At 38.6% G+C, this 15319-nt stretch overlaps 1 protein-coding gene across 2 annotated transcripts in view; it reads right to left on the bottom strand.

The window, feature by feature from the left end:
* Positions 1-12040: 12040 nt before the first annotated feature.
* The window catches only part of LOC107684447 (RNA exonuclease 1 homolog), a 9118-nt gene continuing 5839 nt past the window's right edge, over positions 12041-15319 (bottom strand). Inside the window, exons 9-16 of one of the 2 annotated variants that reach the window (XM_016480698.1) lie at positions 14450-14590; positions 13814-13933; positions 13655-13728; positions 13328-13432; positions 13133-13248; positions 12904-13042; positions 12627-12747; positions 12041-12290 (exon numbers count right to left, since the gene is read on the bottom strand). In XM_016480698.1, the coding sequence (XP_016336184.1) occupies positions 12199-12290; positions 12627-12747; positions 12904-13042; positions 13133-13248; positions 13328-13432; positions 13655-13728; positions 13814-13933; positions 14450-14590 (908 nt within the window). In that variant the 3' untranslated portion in view covers positions 12041-12198. The remainder of the gene's footprint in view (positions 12291-12626; positions 12748-12903; positions 13043-13132; positions 13249-13327; positions 13433-13654; positions 13729-13813; positions 13934-14449; positions 14591-15319) is intronic. The other variant, XM_016480699.1, reaches the window with a different exon arrangement.

Genomic DNA, 15319 nt, shown 5'->3' with positions numbered 1-15319 from the left:
AATCAGAGCAGAAAGACTTAAAAGTCTTGGCATTAAATGTTGAATGAACTGCAAAAAAATATCTTCCTCTCTTGTATTCCAATACAAATATTAAAACATCCTTAAATCAAGATACATTTACTTGAGATGCAAAATGAAGATGTGCAGTCTCATGAAACTGAACAAAATGAGTTTATGATTAACAAGAAGAAATATCTTCCAGTGGAATCTTAAATAAGCTTAATTCAAAAAGAAAACAAGATTATTTTTCTGACCTCACTGGCAGATATTTATTCTTGTTTTAAGCATGTTATATCTTGATTGATTCATGATGATGCTTTCTTAATGAGTTCATGCAGGATCATGACTCTAACACTTGGCATCCAAAAGAGAGGTTGCCTGTGCCTAAAAAAGCAAAGCTCTCTCCACCTAGTTTTGCCTTCAGCAGTCCTGGGAGCGCTAGAGCGCTCTGTCCAAGCCAAAGGTTGGTCCTGCCTAATGAAAACAGATGAAGCAGAGATAAAGTGTTTGCCGACATTAAGAGCTCCATTCATCACTGTTAGCCCCAGAGCTATGGATCTCCTTGGACGGCATCTCTCCCTCTCAGACTTGCTCCATAATGCTGGTGGAGGCAGGCAATCTGTATGGATTTCCTCCCCTACATCCATGTATACAGCCAGAGGTTTGATTGATTTATTACGAGTCATTCTGTCATGAGGTTTAGTTAGGGTCTAAATTCCATTTGAAAAATGAATATCACAAATGCAAAGAGAAAAAGTCGGTATAATGAACTGTAAAAGGTTGATATAGGGTCTTATAGAGTGTGCAGTGCCACCCAATTTTTCAGCGGCCTTGGCTGTTTAAGTATTTTTCCTGTAGGGAGTTATAAGCCATCGACCAAACCAACCAGCTATTAAGTTAATTACAACATTACAAAGATTTCAGGCAAAAACTACAAATATTTGAACATTTTACAAAAACACAAATGTACAATGAGATTAAAAAAATAACTACAGCTTATACTTTTGGCGTGATTTGCTTGTTTCAGATGCACTGATAGGTAATCACACTGAAAGGAATTACTCTTAAATGCTGTTATTAAAAAACAGGTTGAAATAATGCAGACAGATGACTTTAAAGGTGCTGTATGTAAGTTTTTGACTCTACTAAAGCATAAAAATACCACAATATGTTTGCAGATATTTAAGAAACATGCTAAGTTAACATACTTGTTTATCTGAAAAACAATGCTACAGTCAGTTATTCTCCTTTGAAAATGTGAGTTCCGGCCGGAATGTCTGTCTCTGTTTTGGTTTGTGAAACCGGCCCACTGCCAGTCATCGTCAAGTACACTCGTTCCTGTGGGTGTCGTCAATCTGGCAACCTGCGTGTGCGTCAAGTCTGAGGAGGAGGGGCCAGGTAAAAAAAACCCTCTCCAATATTTTGAATTTGGACTGCAATACCTAGTTCAACCACTCGGTGTCAATCCTACATACAGCACCTTTAACAAAAGCTTCTACCACTGATTAACAACCTTGTAGCTCACAGTAGATCTGTCTACAAAGGTTTATAAATTTTTCATTCAAAATCAGTTTGCCTATGGAGAACATGAATGGGATTTTTACTTCCAGAACCCAAATGATGCGCTCAATAAATGTATACAGTGTGTATATTTATTTATTTTACTATAATGACCAGCTGACAGTACATTATCGCTTTCTAAGTTGCTACTATGACCGAGGTGGGGCATGTCTTTCTATGCTTTCGACACCCGTGCGGGTAACGGCAAATGTCCAATCACGTGTTCAGACACCAGTGAACTCTGGGTCACTCTACCGAGAGGAACAACAAGTTGGGGGTTTGATGTGCATCCGAGTCTGGAGGATGTCACCTTGGAGGTGGTTTAAGTCCACCATGTTGGAGCTTTGTGCCACTAGATTGACTCTGGCTTTAATGAATCCTCTCCATGTTCTATCGCATCTTAATTAACATCAAAGCAGCGCTAGAGGCCAGCAAGAGCCTCTGCTTAGCTTGACCTCTGCTGGAAAGGGAAAGTTGATTAAGTGGGTCTCCAGGGTGATGAGGTCGCACTGTATCTCCCTGCCAGATACTGGCTAATTTAGTCATACAGACACTTGAAGACAGCAATCATATTTTATTTTAAAGCTGTATCTATTTCTGCTGAGAGTGAGCTGAGAGAGTAAAAACAGAATAGCATCTGATCCATTTTTTAAGAAGTGAGTAACCGTAATCCTCTTGAATAATTGTATAATAGGGTCAGGGATTAAAATGTTAAAAATGTAGCGTTCAAACCCAAGATGCAGCTAGTTTGAAACAGTAAAGGGATTTTTTTACACAGCCTTGCTTGGAGCTTGTCTATGCCGAGGCGACCTTTCGACACAGGCGTGTGAAAGTTGGCAGCAGGCAATCGATAGGCTGTTGGCTTTTTTGTTTGTTGGTTCAAGCCGGCCTTGGCTTTATTACAGCCGGGTTCGAGTCATGGGGGAGTTGCAGTCTTTGGCTGCTGCAAAAGCCTGAGTGAGAGGAGCTCCCTCCTGTTTGCCAAAAGTGTAATCCCTCTGTGACCTCATGCAACCCTGCCTCTAGAGGAAAAGCTGCTTAGAGGAGTGCCTGTCTACAGGAAGACCCCCGCTTCCACCTCCCTTCTCCCTTTTTCCTCCATTCCATCGTCTCGCTCTCTTCTACCTTCACGTTCTCCACCCAAGTTGTCTCAACATCAATATTTCCCAGGCTCCCTCACTTCACCCCTGTCAGATGGCTGGATCTGAGGGCATTAGGGAACTGCAGCAAGCCAAGTAATAAGAGATCCCTGTTCAGGTTGGGGATAAGAAAACAAACAGAGCAGGGGCACGGAGAGACACAGAATCACTGTATGGAGGTAGGGCTGCTCATCGGGTTGATTAACTTACTGGTTGACTTTGCAAATCTTCATGTAAGATCAATGTAGATTCAGAAAATTCTCATCAAATTGGTATCAGCTGTCAAAAAAGCAACAAAGAAAAAAATGTGCTTCTACCTATATTTTTGCAAAACTCCAAAAATATTCCTATTCATACAATTCACTGCAGTTTCCAGATTAATTGAACACTAGAAGCAGTAAAACACCAACAACTTTTCTTCCTTTTCACATTATTACAGATTATCGATTAATAAAGATTTACTTTTACACAATTCCTTCTACAATACTGTTATGACCTCAAAATTCTATCACTATAGTGCATGATTCTAAAAGAAAACATTTTTGAATATGCATCACATAGCCAGCTCCATATGTATGGCTTTTCAAGTAAACTTGCTCGTTAGCTCACCTGGTCCAGCATTGCTTGGGTACGAGTACAGTCAAAAACAAGTCATGATAAAAGAGCAAAGACATGTAGAAGCAAACTAAAATGGCAGGGTTTGCATATTTATCTCACATTTGCTTTTGTTAACATTATCAGTTAGGTTTAGGGAAGTTGGTAACATGGCTTTTATAAGTATCAGGTATGCAAGAATCAAAATAATATTTTGCAGAAATGCCACCACAGGCGCACATTTTTTGAACGAGCCTGGGTTGCAAAAAAGCTCTCAATCTCACAGGTTGGATACTTTTTACATTTGTTGTATTCAGGAATCTTTTTTCATCTATCGATGACCACACAGGCCACACCCACCTATAGCATGATCCCACATGTCAGATAAGACCAGGGCCTGCTGAAATCTTCGGGTTTCCAGGACCCAGGGTTTCCCAACAGAACATAACACTGTCTCCACTGGCCTTGCCAGGTTTTGTGTGGGTAATAATAAGATCTTAATAAGGCCTTAAATGTCTTAATTCACCCTTACACAAATGAAGGTCTTTAATCAGAGCAGAAAGACTTAAAAGTCTTGGCATTAAATGTTGAATGAACTGCAAAAAAATATCTTCCTCTCTTGTATTCCAATACAAATATTAAAACATCCTTAAATCAAGATACATTTACTTGAGATGCAAAATGAAGATGTGCAGTCTCATGAAACTGAACAAAATGAGTTTATGATTAACAAGAAGAAATATCTTCCAGTGGAATCTTAAATAAGCTTAATTCAAAAAGAAAACAAGATTATTTTTCTGACCTCACTGGCAGATATTTATTCTTGTTTTAAGCATGTTATATCTTGATTGATTCATGATGATGCTTTCTTAATGAGTTCATGCAGGATCATGACTCTAACACTTGGCATCCAAAAGAGAGGTTGCCTGTGCCTAAAAAAGCAAAGCTCTCTCCACCTAGTTTTGCCTTCAGCAGTCCTGGGAGCGCTAGAGCGCTCTGTCCAAGCCAAAGGTTGGTCCTGCCTAATGAAAACAGATGAAGCAGAGATAAAGTGTTTGCCGACATTAAGAGCTCCATTCATCACTGTTAGCCCCAGAGCTATGAAGCACCTTGGATGACATCTCTCCCTCTCAGGCTTGCTCCATAATGCCGGCGGAGGCAGGCAATCTGTATGGATTTCCTCCCCTACATCCATGTATACAGCCAGAGGTTTGATTGATTTATTACGAGTCATTCTGTCATGAGGTTTAGTTAGGGTCTAAATTCCATTTGAAAAATGAATATCACAAATGCAAAGAGAAAAAGTCGGTATAATGAACTGTAAAAGGTTGATATAGGGTCTTATAGAGTGTGCAGTGCCACCCAATTTTTCAGCGGCCTTGGCTGTTTAAGTATTTTTCCTGTAGGGAGTTATAAGCCATCGACCAAACCAACCAGCTATTAAGTTAATTACAACATTACAAAGATTTCAGGCAAAAACTACAAATATTTGAACATTTTACAAAAACACAAATGTACAATGAGATTAAAAAAATAACTACAGCTTATACTTTTGGCGTGATTTGCTTGTTTCAGATGCACTGATAGGTAATCACACTGAAAGGAATTACTCTTAAATGCTGTTATTAAAAAACAGGTTGAAATAATGCAGACAGATGACTTTAAAGGTGCTGTATGTAAGTTTTTGACTCTACTAAAGCATAAAAATACCACAATATGTTTGCAGATATTTAAGAAACATGCTAAGTTAACATACTTGTTTATCTGAAAAACAATGCTACAGTCAGTTATTCTCCTTTGAAAATGTGAGTTCCGGCCGGAATGTCTGTCTCTGTTTTGGTTTGTGAAACCGGCCCACTGCCAGTCATCGTCAAGTACACTCGTTCCTGTGGGTGTCGTCAATCTGGCAACCTGCGTGTGCGTCAAGTCTGAGGAAAATGTGCGTTCCGGGCCGGAATGTCGGTCTCTCTTTTGGTTTGTGAAACACGCCCACTGCCAGTTTACCCAATTGTATTTCGTTCCTGTTGGTGTCCTCAATCTGGCAACCTGCAGAGCAGGAGGGGCCGGGTGAAAAAAAACCCGCTCCAATATTTTGAATTTGGACTGCAATACCTAGTTCAACCACTCGGTGTCAATCCTACATACAGCACCTTTAACAAAAGCTTCTACCACTGATTAACAACCTTGTAGCTCACAGTAGATCTGTCTACAAAGGTTTATAAATTTTTCATTCAAAATCAGTTTGCCTATGGAGAACATGAATGGGATTTTTACTTCCAGAACCCAAATGATGCGCTCAATAAATGTATACAGTGTGTATATTTATTTATTTTACTATAATGACCAGCTGACAGTACATTATCGCTTTCTAAGTTGCTACTATGACCGAGGTGGGGCATGTCTTTCTATGCTTTCGACACCCGTGCGGGTAACGGCAAATGTCCAATCACGTGTTCAGACACCAGTGAACTCTGGGTCACTCTACCGAGAGGAACAACAAGTTGGGGGTTTGATGTGCATCCGAGTCTGGAGGATGTCACCTTGGAGGTGGTTTAAGTCCACCATGTTGGAGCTTTGTGCCACTAGATTGACTCTGGCTTTAATGAATCCTCTCCATGTTCTATCGCATCTTAATTAACATCAAAGCAGCGCTAGAGGCCAGCAAGAGCCTCTGCTTAGCTTGACCTCTGCTGGAAAGGGAAAGTTGATTAAGTGGGTCTCCAGGGTGATGAGGTCGCACTGTATCTCCCTGCCAGATACTGGCTAATTTAGTCATACAGACACTTGAAGACAGCAATCATATTTTATTTTAAAGCTGTATCTATTTCTGCTGAGAGTGAGCTGAGAGAGTAAAAACAGAATAGCATCTGATCCATTTTTTAAGAAGTGAGTAACCGTAATCCTCTTGAATAATTGTATAATAGGGTCAGGGATTAAAATGTTAAAAATGTAGCGTTCAAACCCAAGATGCAGCTAGTTTGAAACAGTAAAGGGATTTTTTTACACAGCCTTGCTTGGAGCTTGTCTATGCCGAGGCGACCTTTCGACACAGGCGTGTGAAAGTTGGCAGCAGGCAATCGATAGGCTGTTGGCTTTTTTGTTTGTTGGTTCAAGCCGGCCTTGGCTTTATTACAGCCGGGTTCGAGTCATGGGGGAGTTGCAGTCTTTGGCTGCTGCAAAAGCTTGAGTGAGAGGAGCTCCCTCCTGTTTGCCAAAAGTGTAATCCCTCTGTGACCTCATGCAACCCTGCCTCTAGAGGAAAAGCTGCTTAGAGGAGTGCCTGTCTACAGGAAGACCCCCGCTTCCACCTCCCTTCTCCCTTTTTCCTCCATTCCATCGTCTCGCTCTCTTCTACCTTCACGTTCTCCACCCAAGTTGTCTCAACATCAATATTTCCCAGGCTCCCTCACTTCACCCCTGTCAGATGGCTGGATCTGAGGGCGTTAGGGAGCCGCAGCAAGCCAAGTGAAGAGAGATCCCTGTTGACATCGGGGATGAGAAAACAAACAGAGCAGGGGCACGAAAAGACACAGAATCATCCCAGGTTTTTCGCGCACTAATTTTGTACTTAAGTACATTATGGAAGTGTACTTTTTTAACCTAGGATTGTATGGAGACGGGACTGCTGAACAGGTTGATTAACTTACTAGTGGACTTTCATTTTGCTCATCTTTATTTAGATACAGAAAATTATCGTCAAATTGGCATCGGCTGTCAAAACAGCAAAATTTTTGCAAAACTCCAAACATATTCCTATACCTACAATTCATTGCAGGTTCCAGTTGAAATGAACACTAGACACAGCAAAACATCAATGACTTTTTGTTCCTTTTCACATAAATTATTATTACAGATTATCGATTAGTAAAGATTACTTTAGCACAATTCCTTTTACAATGTTGTTATGACCTCAAAACACTTTTACCATTGTGCATGATTTGTAGACAAATACATTATGACATCTGCATCACATAACCAGCTTTTCTAGTAAACTTGCTCGTTAGCTCACCCGGTACAGCATTGCTTGGGTACGAGTTGAAACCTGAACACAGTCCCGTCATTATAAAACGGCATGGTTTGTATATTCATCTCACATTTGCTTTTGTTAACATTATCGGTTAGGTTTAGGGAAGTTAGTACATGTTTTCATAAGTTTCATAAAACATGCAAGAGCAACATAATATTTTTCGAATGAGTTTGGGGTCCAAAAACGCTGTCAATTCCACAGGTTGGATACATTTGTTGGATTCAGAAATGTTTCATCTATCGATGGCACACAGGCCATACCCATCCATAGCGTGATCCCACGTGTCAGATAAGACCAGGGGTGTAGCTCAATGGGAATCCTGACAATCTGGATGCGTGACAGGGAACACTCACTGGGAAGAGGGATTATACACAAGTCCTTGGCAAGCTGGCCTCTCTAGACAGGGTGGTTTTAAGGAGGGGATTGTTTGTGTAGTCACTATACTTGAACTATCTGACTGTATAGAGTGTGTTGATTGCAATTTTTTGAATGATGCTATCATTCAGGGTGTCAGGATGCCATGGCAACGAATTAGAGTATACGCAGAGCCCTTCTCCTTAGGGGAGCCTCCAAGGTTAGCCCAAAAAAACAATGCAGCAGTACACTGGAAAGGAGACAAGAGGTTTTTTTCTTTCTTTCTTTCTTTTTTTTGGATTGATGTCAGAGACAGAAGATGCTTAAGCTTAATTAACTCTCTAATCTTCAAGGTGTTTTCCATTAAATATTAATTTCAGAGTTCATGATCAAAAAATTGATGTTTTATTAGAGAGGTCACAGCCAATTTTGCAATAGGAAGTATTCTGTTTATGCTACTGCTCATTCACGTTTTATGATAACTGCAAACACAACTCATACAGCTCCAAAAGTGATTCAATGACATCAAGGATTTAATTTGATTGGTTTATAAGGCATGTGATCTTGTAACCTAGAAATGGTGTTACTAATGAAGTCCGTAATGCTTATTATTAACAAAAACAAAGTGAAACTGTCATTTAATAGAGAAATTCTAATTCCCCTACAATACATCCCCAAATATAGATCTTGAATTTGCTTTCTTTCTTTCTTAGACTGTTATATTGTAATGTTTTTTTTTTTACTTGTCTATTGTCAACAATCTGTTTTAATTGGATGTCACATAATTGATTTCTAAATAAATAATAATAAATACAATAAAAAAGAAATCAAGTTCTAAGCAGCACAATCTCATATACATATCACGTGTGTGTGTGTGTGTGTGTGTGTGAAATGTAATTATTTTGCAACTGGGTGCAACAATAGAACAATAGGTGGCAGCAGCACATTTTTTGTTCTAAAATCCTATTTATGATCCTGAAAGTGCACACTAATGATTTAAATTAATTTTTTTACCACTATCTCTAATTATTCAACGTTATAATGATAGCAAAATGACATGTCTTTATTTGAATATGGGGGCAATCTACATATTTACACTCATGAGAATCAAAGAAACATTATTATATTAGTCACAACAACCATGTTGGAATTATGTCCAAAGACGACATCCATCATAAATGTGCTCATCCAGCTGATAACGCCAGGCCAACAGTTTTAAGTAATGCAATTAACTTTATGACACCGGTTTATCTCCTATGCACTCAGCAGGCTGCATGCTAGCAAATAAGGAATGTTTGAAATTGCTACCAATTTTCTGATGTTTCAGTGTCTGGTTTGGGGGCCAATGGCCTGTAAATTGGAAAGAAATCATTTTGGCTTGATTTTGTTGCTTTGTGCTGAAAGTTAACAGTCAAGGAGTCTGCACATTTCCAATTTAAATGTTCTCTCATACAGAACACTGGATCAAACCTGGTCATCTAAAATACATCTTGCCACGTTTTTGAGTTGCATCATGTGAATAGGAACATAACCAAAATGTTATAAGGTTGGTTTTTCTTTCTGTTTCATTTTATTGATTCTAAGGTAAAACTAATTAACCTTTGGTGAGTTTTCAAGGAACACAACACACTTTAGATTGAATGATTTTTCCAACGCCATTCAATTAGCCCAAATGAATTCCTGTCTTCAGTACATTAGCATAGTACCACATGATCATTTGTCTTACAATTAAGACACTGGGTAACAAGTCATTAATTCTGTTTTGAGGGAAGACCTGGTCAAACAAACTGAAGAAAAAAAAATATATATATATATACATACATTCTTAATATCTGCTTTGCCACTGTAAACTGCTCTTTAGCCTGATATAATACAGGTAATGGATATTTTCAAATAAATGTAACATCCTAACATATTTGACATGTCTTTTAAAACACAAATGTAGTTTTGGTTAGAAGCCCCATAATGAAAAGTATACGTATATACTGCCCTGTAATGTTAAAAAAAAAAAAAAATCCATAAAAATTGGGCCCAATGTATTAAAAATGAGGAATGTTCCATATTGTTTTTTTTTACAGAGAGAAAATTACCAGTACATTTTCCATTTTATAATAATTTTTTAGAATTTCTTTTTTTTGACAAAGTCTAATCTGGCCTTCTTTGCAATTTGCTCTCATGAAGTCTTCTCTTGATTGTAGACTTCTGTCACTGATTGTAGACAGTGACGCACCTACCTCCTGGAGAGTGTTCTTCTCTTGGCTGGATGTTGTGAAAGGGTTTTTCTTTACCATGGAGAGGATCCTCCGATCATCCACCGCTGTTGTCCTCCGTGGACATCCAGGCCTTTTTATGTTGCTGAGCTCACCAGTGCATTATTTTATTCTCAGAATGTACCAAACTGTTGATATGGCCACTCTTAATGTTCCTGCTATCTCTCTAATGGATATGTTTTGTTTCTGGTGCCTAACAATAGTCTGTTTCACTTGTATGGAGAGATCCTTTGACTGCATGAGGTGGTTTCACAGCAACAGCTTTCAAATTCAAATGGCACACTTAGAATCAACTCCAGAACTTTTACCTGCTTAGTTTATGTAGAAATAACGAAAGACTAGCCACGCCTGTCCATGAAACACCTTTTGAGTAAATTGTCCAATTACTTATGATCCCTTGAACAAGGGGGGAGGTACATATTTAAGAGCTGCAATTCCTTAAACTTTTCTCTGATTGTGATGAGAATACCCTCAGAGTGTGCACTTTAAGACAATATTCATTATATAACTCTAACTTGAATATGTTTTGGTCAGCAGCTAAAATAATAAAAATTGTGCCCGTGTCCATATATCTATGGACCTAACTGCATAGATAGATATAAAATGTGTATGCAACATACATGCAAAAATATGTATGTTTATATATTTATAATACTTTTTCAAATACATGATATTATATAAGTAAATATAAAAGATGAAACATGAAATTGTTCCGATTTCTAATAGGTTTCATATATTTTTTACATAACGTACATATAATACATTTGTATATGGGGCTGAAATAAAAGAAATCCAATCACACAGATAATATATTGATTATATGTCTTTCAAAATATTCTGTAAACTAATCATTAATCTCCATGCAAACAGATTTTCCTACATTACCGGCTGGAAGGGGGAGCATCTGGTTTCTTTCTCTCTGTGCCAAGAGCAGTGTGTTCGTCTGGATGTTGGTACAGTATCCCAGGGCTGTCGCTGAGGCATTCCCAGCAGCCAGTTGGGCTTGTACAGCATGAGCCCAAACGGGCAGCACCAACAGCGCCCTGGCACTGCTCCCGGGCATGTCAGCCTACTGTTTCACCAGCCCTCACACTGGCTTTTCACTGCACCACGGCCCTCAAACACCTGTCAAACGAGTGGAAAGAGTCAAGCAGCAGGTAAAACTCCACCAGGAGCCATTTAAAAGTCAATTCAGAGCGGTAGCCTTGTCCCGGATTCAGTTCTTTTCAGGATTCAGTCCCATCAGAATGAAAGGGATTCTGATTTTGGGTCAGACTCTCAGCGGTCAACATATACAGTAGAGACTAAGGCCAGACCTAGAAGCCCTTCAGGTATGAGATTACTATTATTGGTATCACAAATTAGGTTAACTACTAAATTGTGATTACCTACAGCTGGCAAATGATCTGAAATCTTTATAATCGAAATGCTTTAAAATGAAATTTAAATTTCCAACTTAAACTGTGCTTTTAAAATGCTTTGGAGCACAGACTTAAGTTTGGCCTCTTTTTAAAGAAGACACTTGGCAGATTATTGGCCACGAGGAGTACAACTGAGACAATCACTTTTCAGGGCCAATTAGCCTTTTCGAATCATGTCCATGATTTGTGTGTGTGTGGGTTCACATAACCAGTGCCAAAACTTTTACACCATTCTGATGAAGTAAAATTGTAATCATACAAGTATGTTGCTATGTTGGGCTGATCTGGATACTGAAAGCACCACAGTTGGAAAGGAACTTGGGAAAAAGTATGAATGACTTTGCATAAAATGACATAGCCTTTTAAAAAAACTTTTTTTTAAGAAAAGTAGTAAAAAGTCCCTTATGAATCACTTCTGTTCTCATTATCTAATGAATAAGATTTAATAGGTGGTGCTAAGCAGCACTCTCATTAGCGCATTACACAATTGCACAAACCTGGATGCCAATCAACACTTGCGGATATGATATGATTGAAGAAATCACATGATGCAGATTTTTCTTTTTATTGCTATTTATTTCATTCCCTTTTTCCAGAATTCAAAGATTTACTCCCACAGTGTATTATATAAACCCACACAAAAAATGACAAATATAAGTGTAAAACCAAACAAAAAATATTTATGACCAAATATAATATCATACACCCATTTACAGTAAACTAATTAACTAAATACCCAACACTCTACACAGATTTGTATGCGAACAAAACCACCAAATGCACTGATTCATGCCTTGAATGAACAAAGAAAAATGAATAAGTTTTATTGAAGGTCACCATCTTTTCACTTTGGAGTCTTCTTTCACCCTCCAAAGCAAGAGCTCCATGCATGCCGTGGCATCCTCGCGTGTGTCATGACCCACCACTGTGGCAAATGAAAAATGTTTTGTTTGTTTTCTTATTGAGAAACAAGCATGAGTTGTTTAGTGTATGCAAGTCATGGTGGTAGGTGTGCTCAATAGACCTGTTTCCCTTCACTACGGACTCAGTTACTCAGACAGCAATTTCATGGAAGAGTTAAATGCATCTGAACAGTCCCTGTGTACATTGCCCCTACCTTACTTCTGAGTGTATGGAAAATGTGCCATGAAGAAAAAAAAAAAAAACATACACCCAGAGTCCAGTTAAAAGCTACAGCTTCTGATTAAGTGAGGTTTGTTCATGGTCATTTCTTACGAATGCGATTAACAGGCTAACATACCGCTCTCTTGGATAATTCTCCGGAGATAGTCTGCAGTCAGACTGTTAAGTTCTCTTTTGTGTGGCAGACCCAGACGATGAGGAAACACCACAGAGGTGTCAATCACAGTGCTGTGAATAATCTAAAGATGGCAGAACAACCAAAATGCAATTCTTAATTGCTTCTAATCAAAACCACAAACTTGAGTTTAAAAACCAATGCCAAGTTGAAAAGGTTTACATCGGAACCCAAGCTACAAATTGCTCAAAAACCTTGAGAGCATTCCACTAGAACTCACTTTGAGAGCAGTTAAGTCATTCTCCAAGCCATGGCCAATCAGAATCGTGTCTGCATTAATAAAGCTCAAAAGCGCTGCTTGTACATCACGCAAAGATGAGTTGGTACCCTTCACATCATCCTCGCTGATGCCTGAGAACCTGAGCAGGATAAAAAGTTGAGATTCAAAACATATAGTTACAGTTCACTCTTCTGAAATGGATTCAAATATTCAATTAAAACAATCCCACCTGGTATTATAGTCAATGACATCCTTATCAGGCTTGACAAAGGAGTCAAAGATAACTTGCAAACTGCTGTTGACCACAGTCACTCTTGCTAGTTCCAGACCTTGAGTCGTGTAACACTGGCCAAACAAAAATTTAAATGAATAAAATCACATTAATATTCTTTTTAATCCTAATTATGTTTAATCTAAGCCTTACTATTTGTGTGTCAACAGCAAAGACTCCTGGACATGCTTTGGCCACTGATGATTGAGGAAGACTGTTCACAAAGCCCTGAAGACTTATTGCATCATGGACATGAAGCTGTAAACGTACATTAGAACATACAGTGAACGTTTCAACTGTAGTGACTGAAAATGGAATATTAGGTTATTGGCTTGGTAAAAAGCTACAATATCACTATTGAAAACCCAGTTCAAGGAGAAATCATGGCATAAAGGAGTGGAGACAAAGCAGGTGAAATGTTTTCACCCCCTCTGACAAAGCCTGAGTGTATGAGTATAATTCCAACACAAATCAAAATACATTGAACACTTGGCATCCAGGTGACCCAACTGCATTCTCACAACAACTGTAGCACGTCTCAACACCTCCCGGCACTGTGAGAGAACACATACAGTGTAGACTATGGATAATGCTAGAAATAAAAATGTCATTTTTAAAGACATTCTAAGCCTTTCTTACCTCGATTCTCTAGGACTTTTCCATAATGGTAGTTACACTCCTCTCTGCGGGTGTGCTTTCCACTTTTGTCAACAGAAAATGTTGCTCCACATCGACAGCAGATTCTCTTCAAAGCTGTAACTAGAGAATTCCTAATCATTTAAAAGGCTTCAAACCCTAATAGCTTCAATTATATTCAAGTTAAATATTGTTTTGCCTTGATTTTAACAGTGAAATAAAATCATATGGTGACTTGAAAGCCACAACTCAAACATGATATTGTCCATGATGCGGGAAGTCGTGGCCTAATGGTTAGAGAGTCGGACTCGTAACCCAAGGTTGCGGGTTCGAGTCTCGTACCGGCAGGGATTGTAGGTGGGGGAAGTGAATGTACAGCGCTCTCTCCCACCTTCAATACCATGACTGAGGTGCCCTTGAGCAAACCGAACCCCCAACTGCTCCCCGGGCGCCGCAGCAAAAAAATGGCTGCCCACTGCTCCGGGTGTGTGTTCACAGTGTGTGTGTGTGTTCACTGCTGTGTGTGTGCACTTTGGATGGGATAAATGCAGAGCACTAATTCCGAGTATGGGTCACCATACTTGGCCACATGTCACGTCACTTTCACTTTCATGATCGAGTATGAACCACTGCACTCACGGTCACTTATGCCCTTCTTGGTATCTCCATACTGGATGGCAAAATCAGCTTTATCCTTATTTTTACAAGGGAAGTTGTTTACTCGCAACATGTCCTCAGATAGAACGTGTTCCTTCAGTTGCTCATAAAGTGTCAAATCACCTGCATCAGTAAAACAAGACACTTAAATTCATTAAATAAATTAATAAATCTAAAATAAAGATGACATGAAAAGATGGCAAGAAAAAAAAAACAAATAGGGCACATATAATTAATAGCAATAGATTGATAGCATGAATGCATTTAATTGATCAAAAGTGACAGTAAAGACTTATAAATTCGATTAAATTCTGTTCTTTTAAACTTTGTTCATCAAAGAACCCTGAAAGAAAAATGTATTTAGTTGTGGAAACCATGTTTCAACATTCACAACAACAAGAAATGCTACCGGAGCAGCAAATCGACATATTGAAATGATTTCTGAAGCATCACGTGACACTTGAGACTGGAGTAATGGCTGCAAAACCCAGCTCTGCCATCACAGGAATAAATTACACTATAAAACGTATTTAAATAGAAAATGGTTATTTAAAATAGTTATATTTCACAATATTACTCTTTTTACTGCGTTTTTTATCAAATAAATGCAGCCTTGAGCACAACACATTTCTTTAAATAAATAACTAAAATAATAAATAAACTAAATAAATAGCCAAATTTTTGAATAGTAGTGTACACATGTATATAGTCCCAATGTGTGTCGGTATACAAATAAATAAATAAATAAATAAATCACACACACACACACACACACACACACACACACACACACGTATATATATACAGTGGGTACGGAAAGTATTCAGACCCCCTTAAATTTTTCACTCTTTG

The sequence above is a fragment of the Sinocyclocheilus anshuiensis genome, unplaced genomic scaffold (assembly GCF_001515605.1).
Source record: "Sinocyclocheilus anshuiensis isolate Anshui unplaced genomic scaffold, SAMN03320099.WGS_v1.1 scaffold309, whole genome shotgun sequence".
NCBI lineage: Eukaryota > Metazoa > Chordata > Actinopteri > Cypriniformes > Cyprinidae > Sinocyclocheilus > Sinocyclocheilus anshuiensis.
The sequence above is the reverse complement of the archived record's forward strand: the minus strand, read 5'-3'. Positions and strand labels throughout refer to the sequence as shown.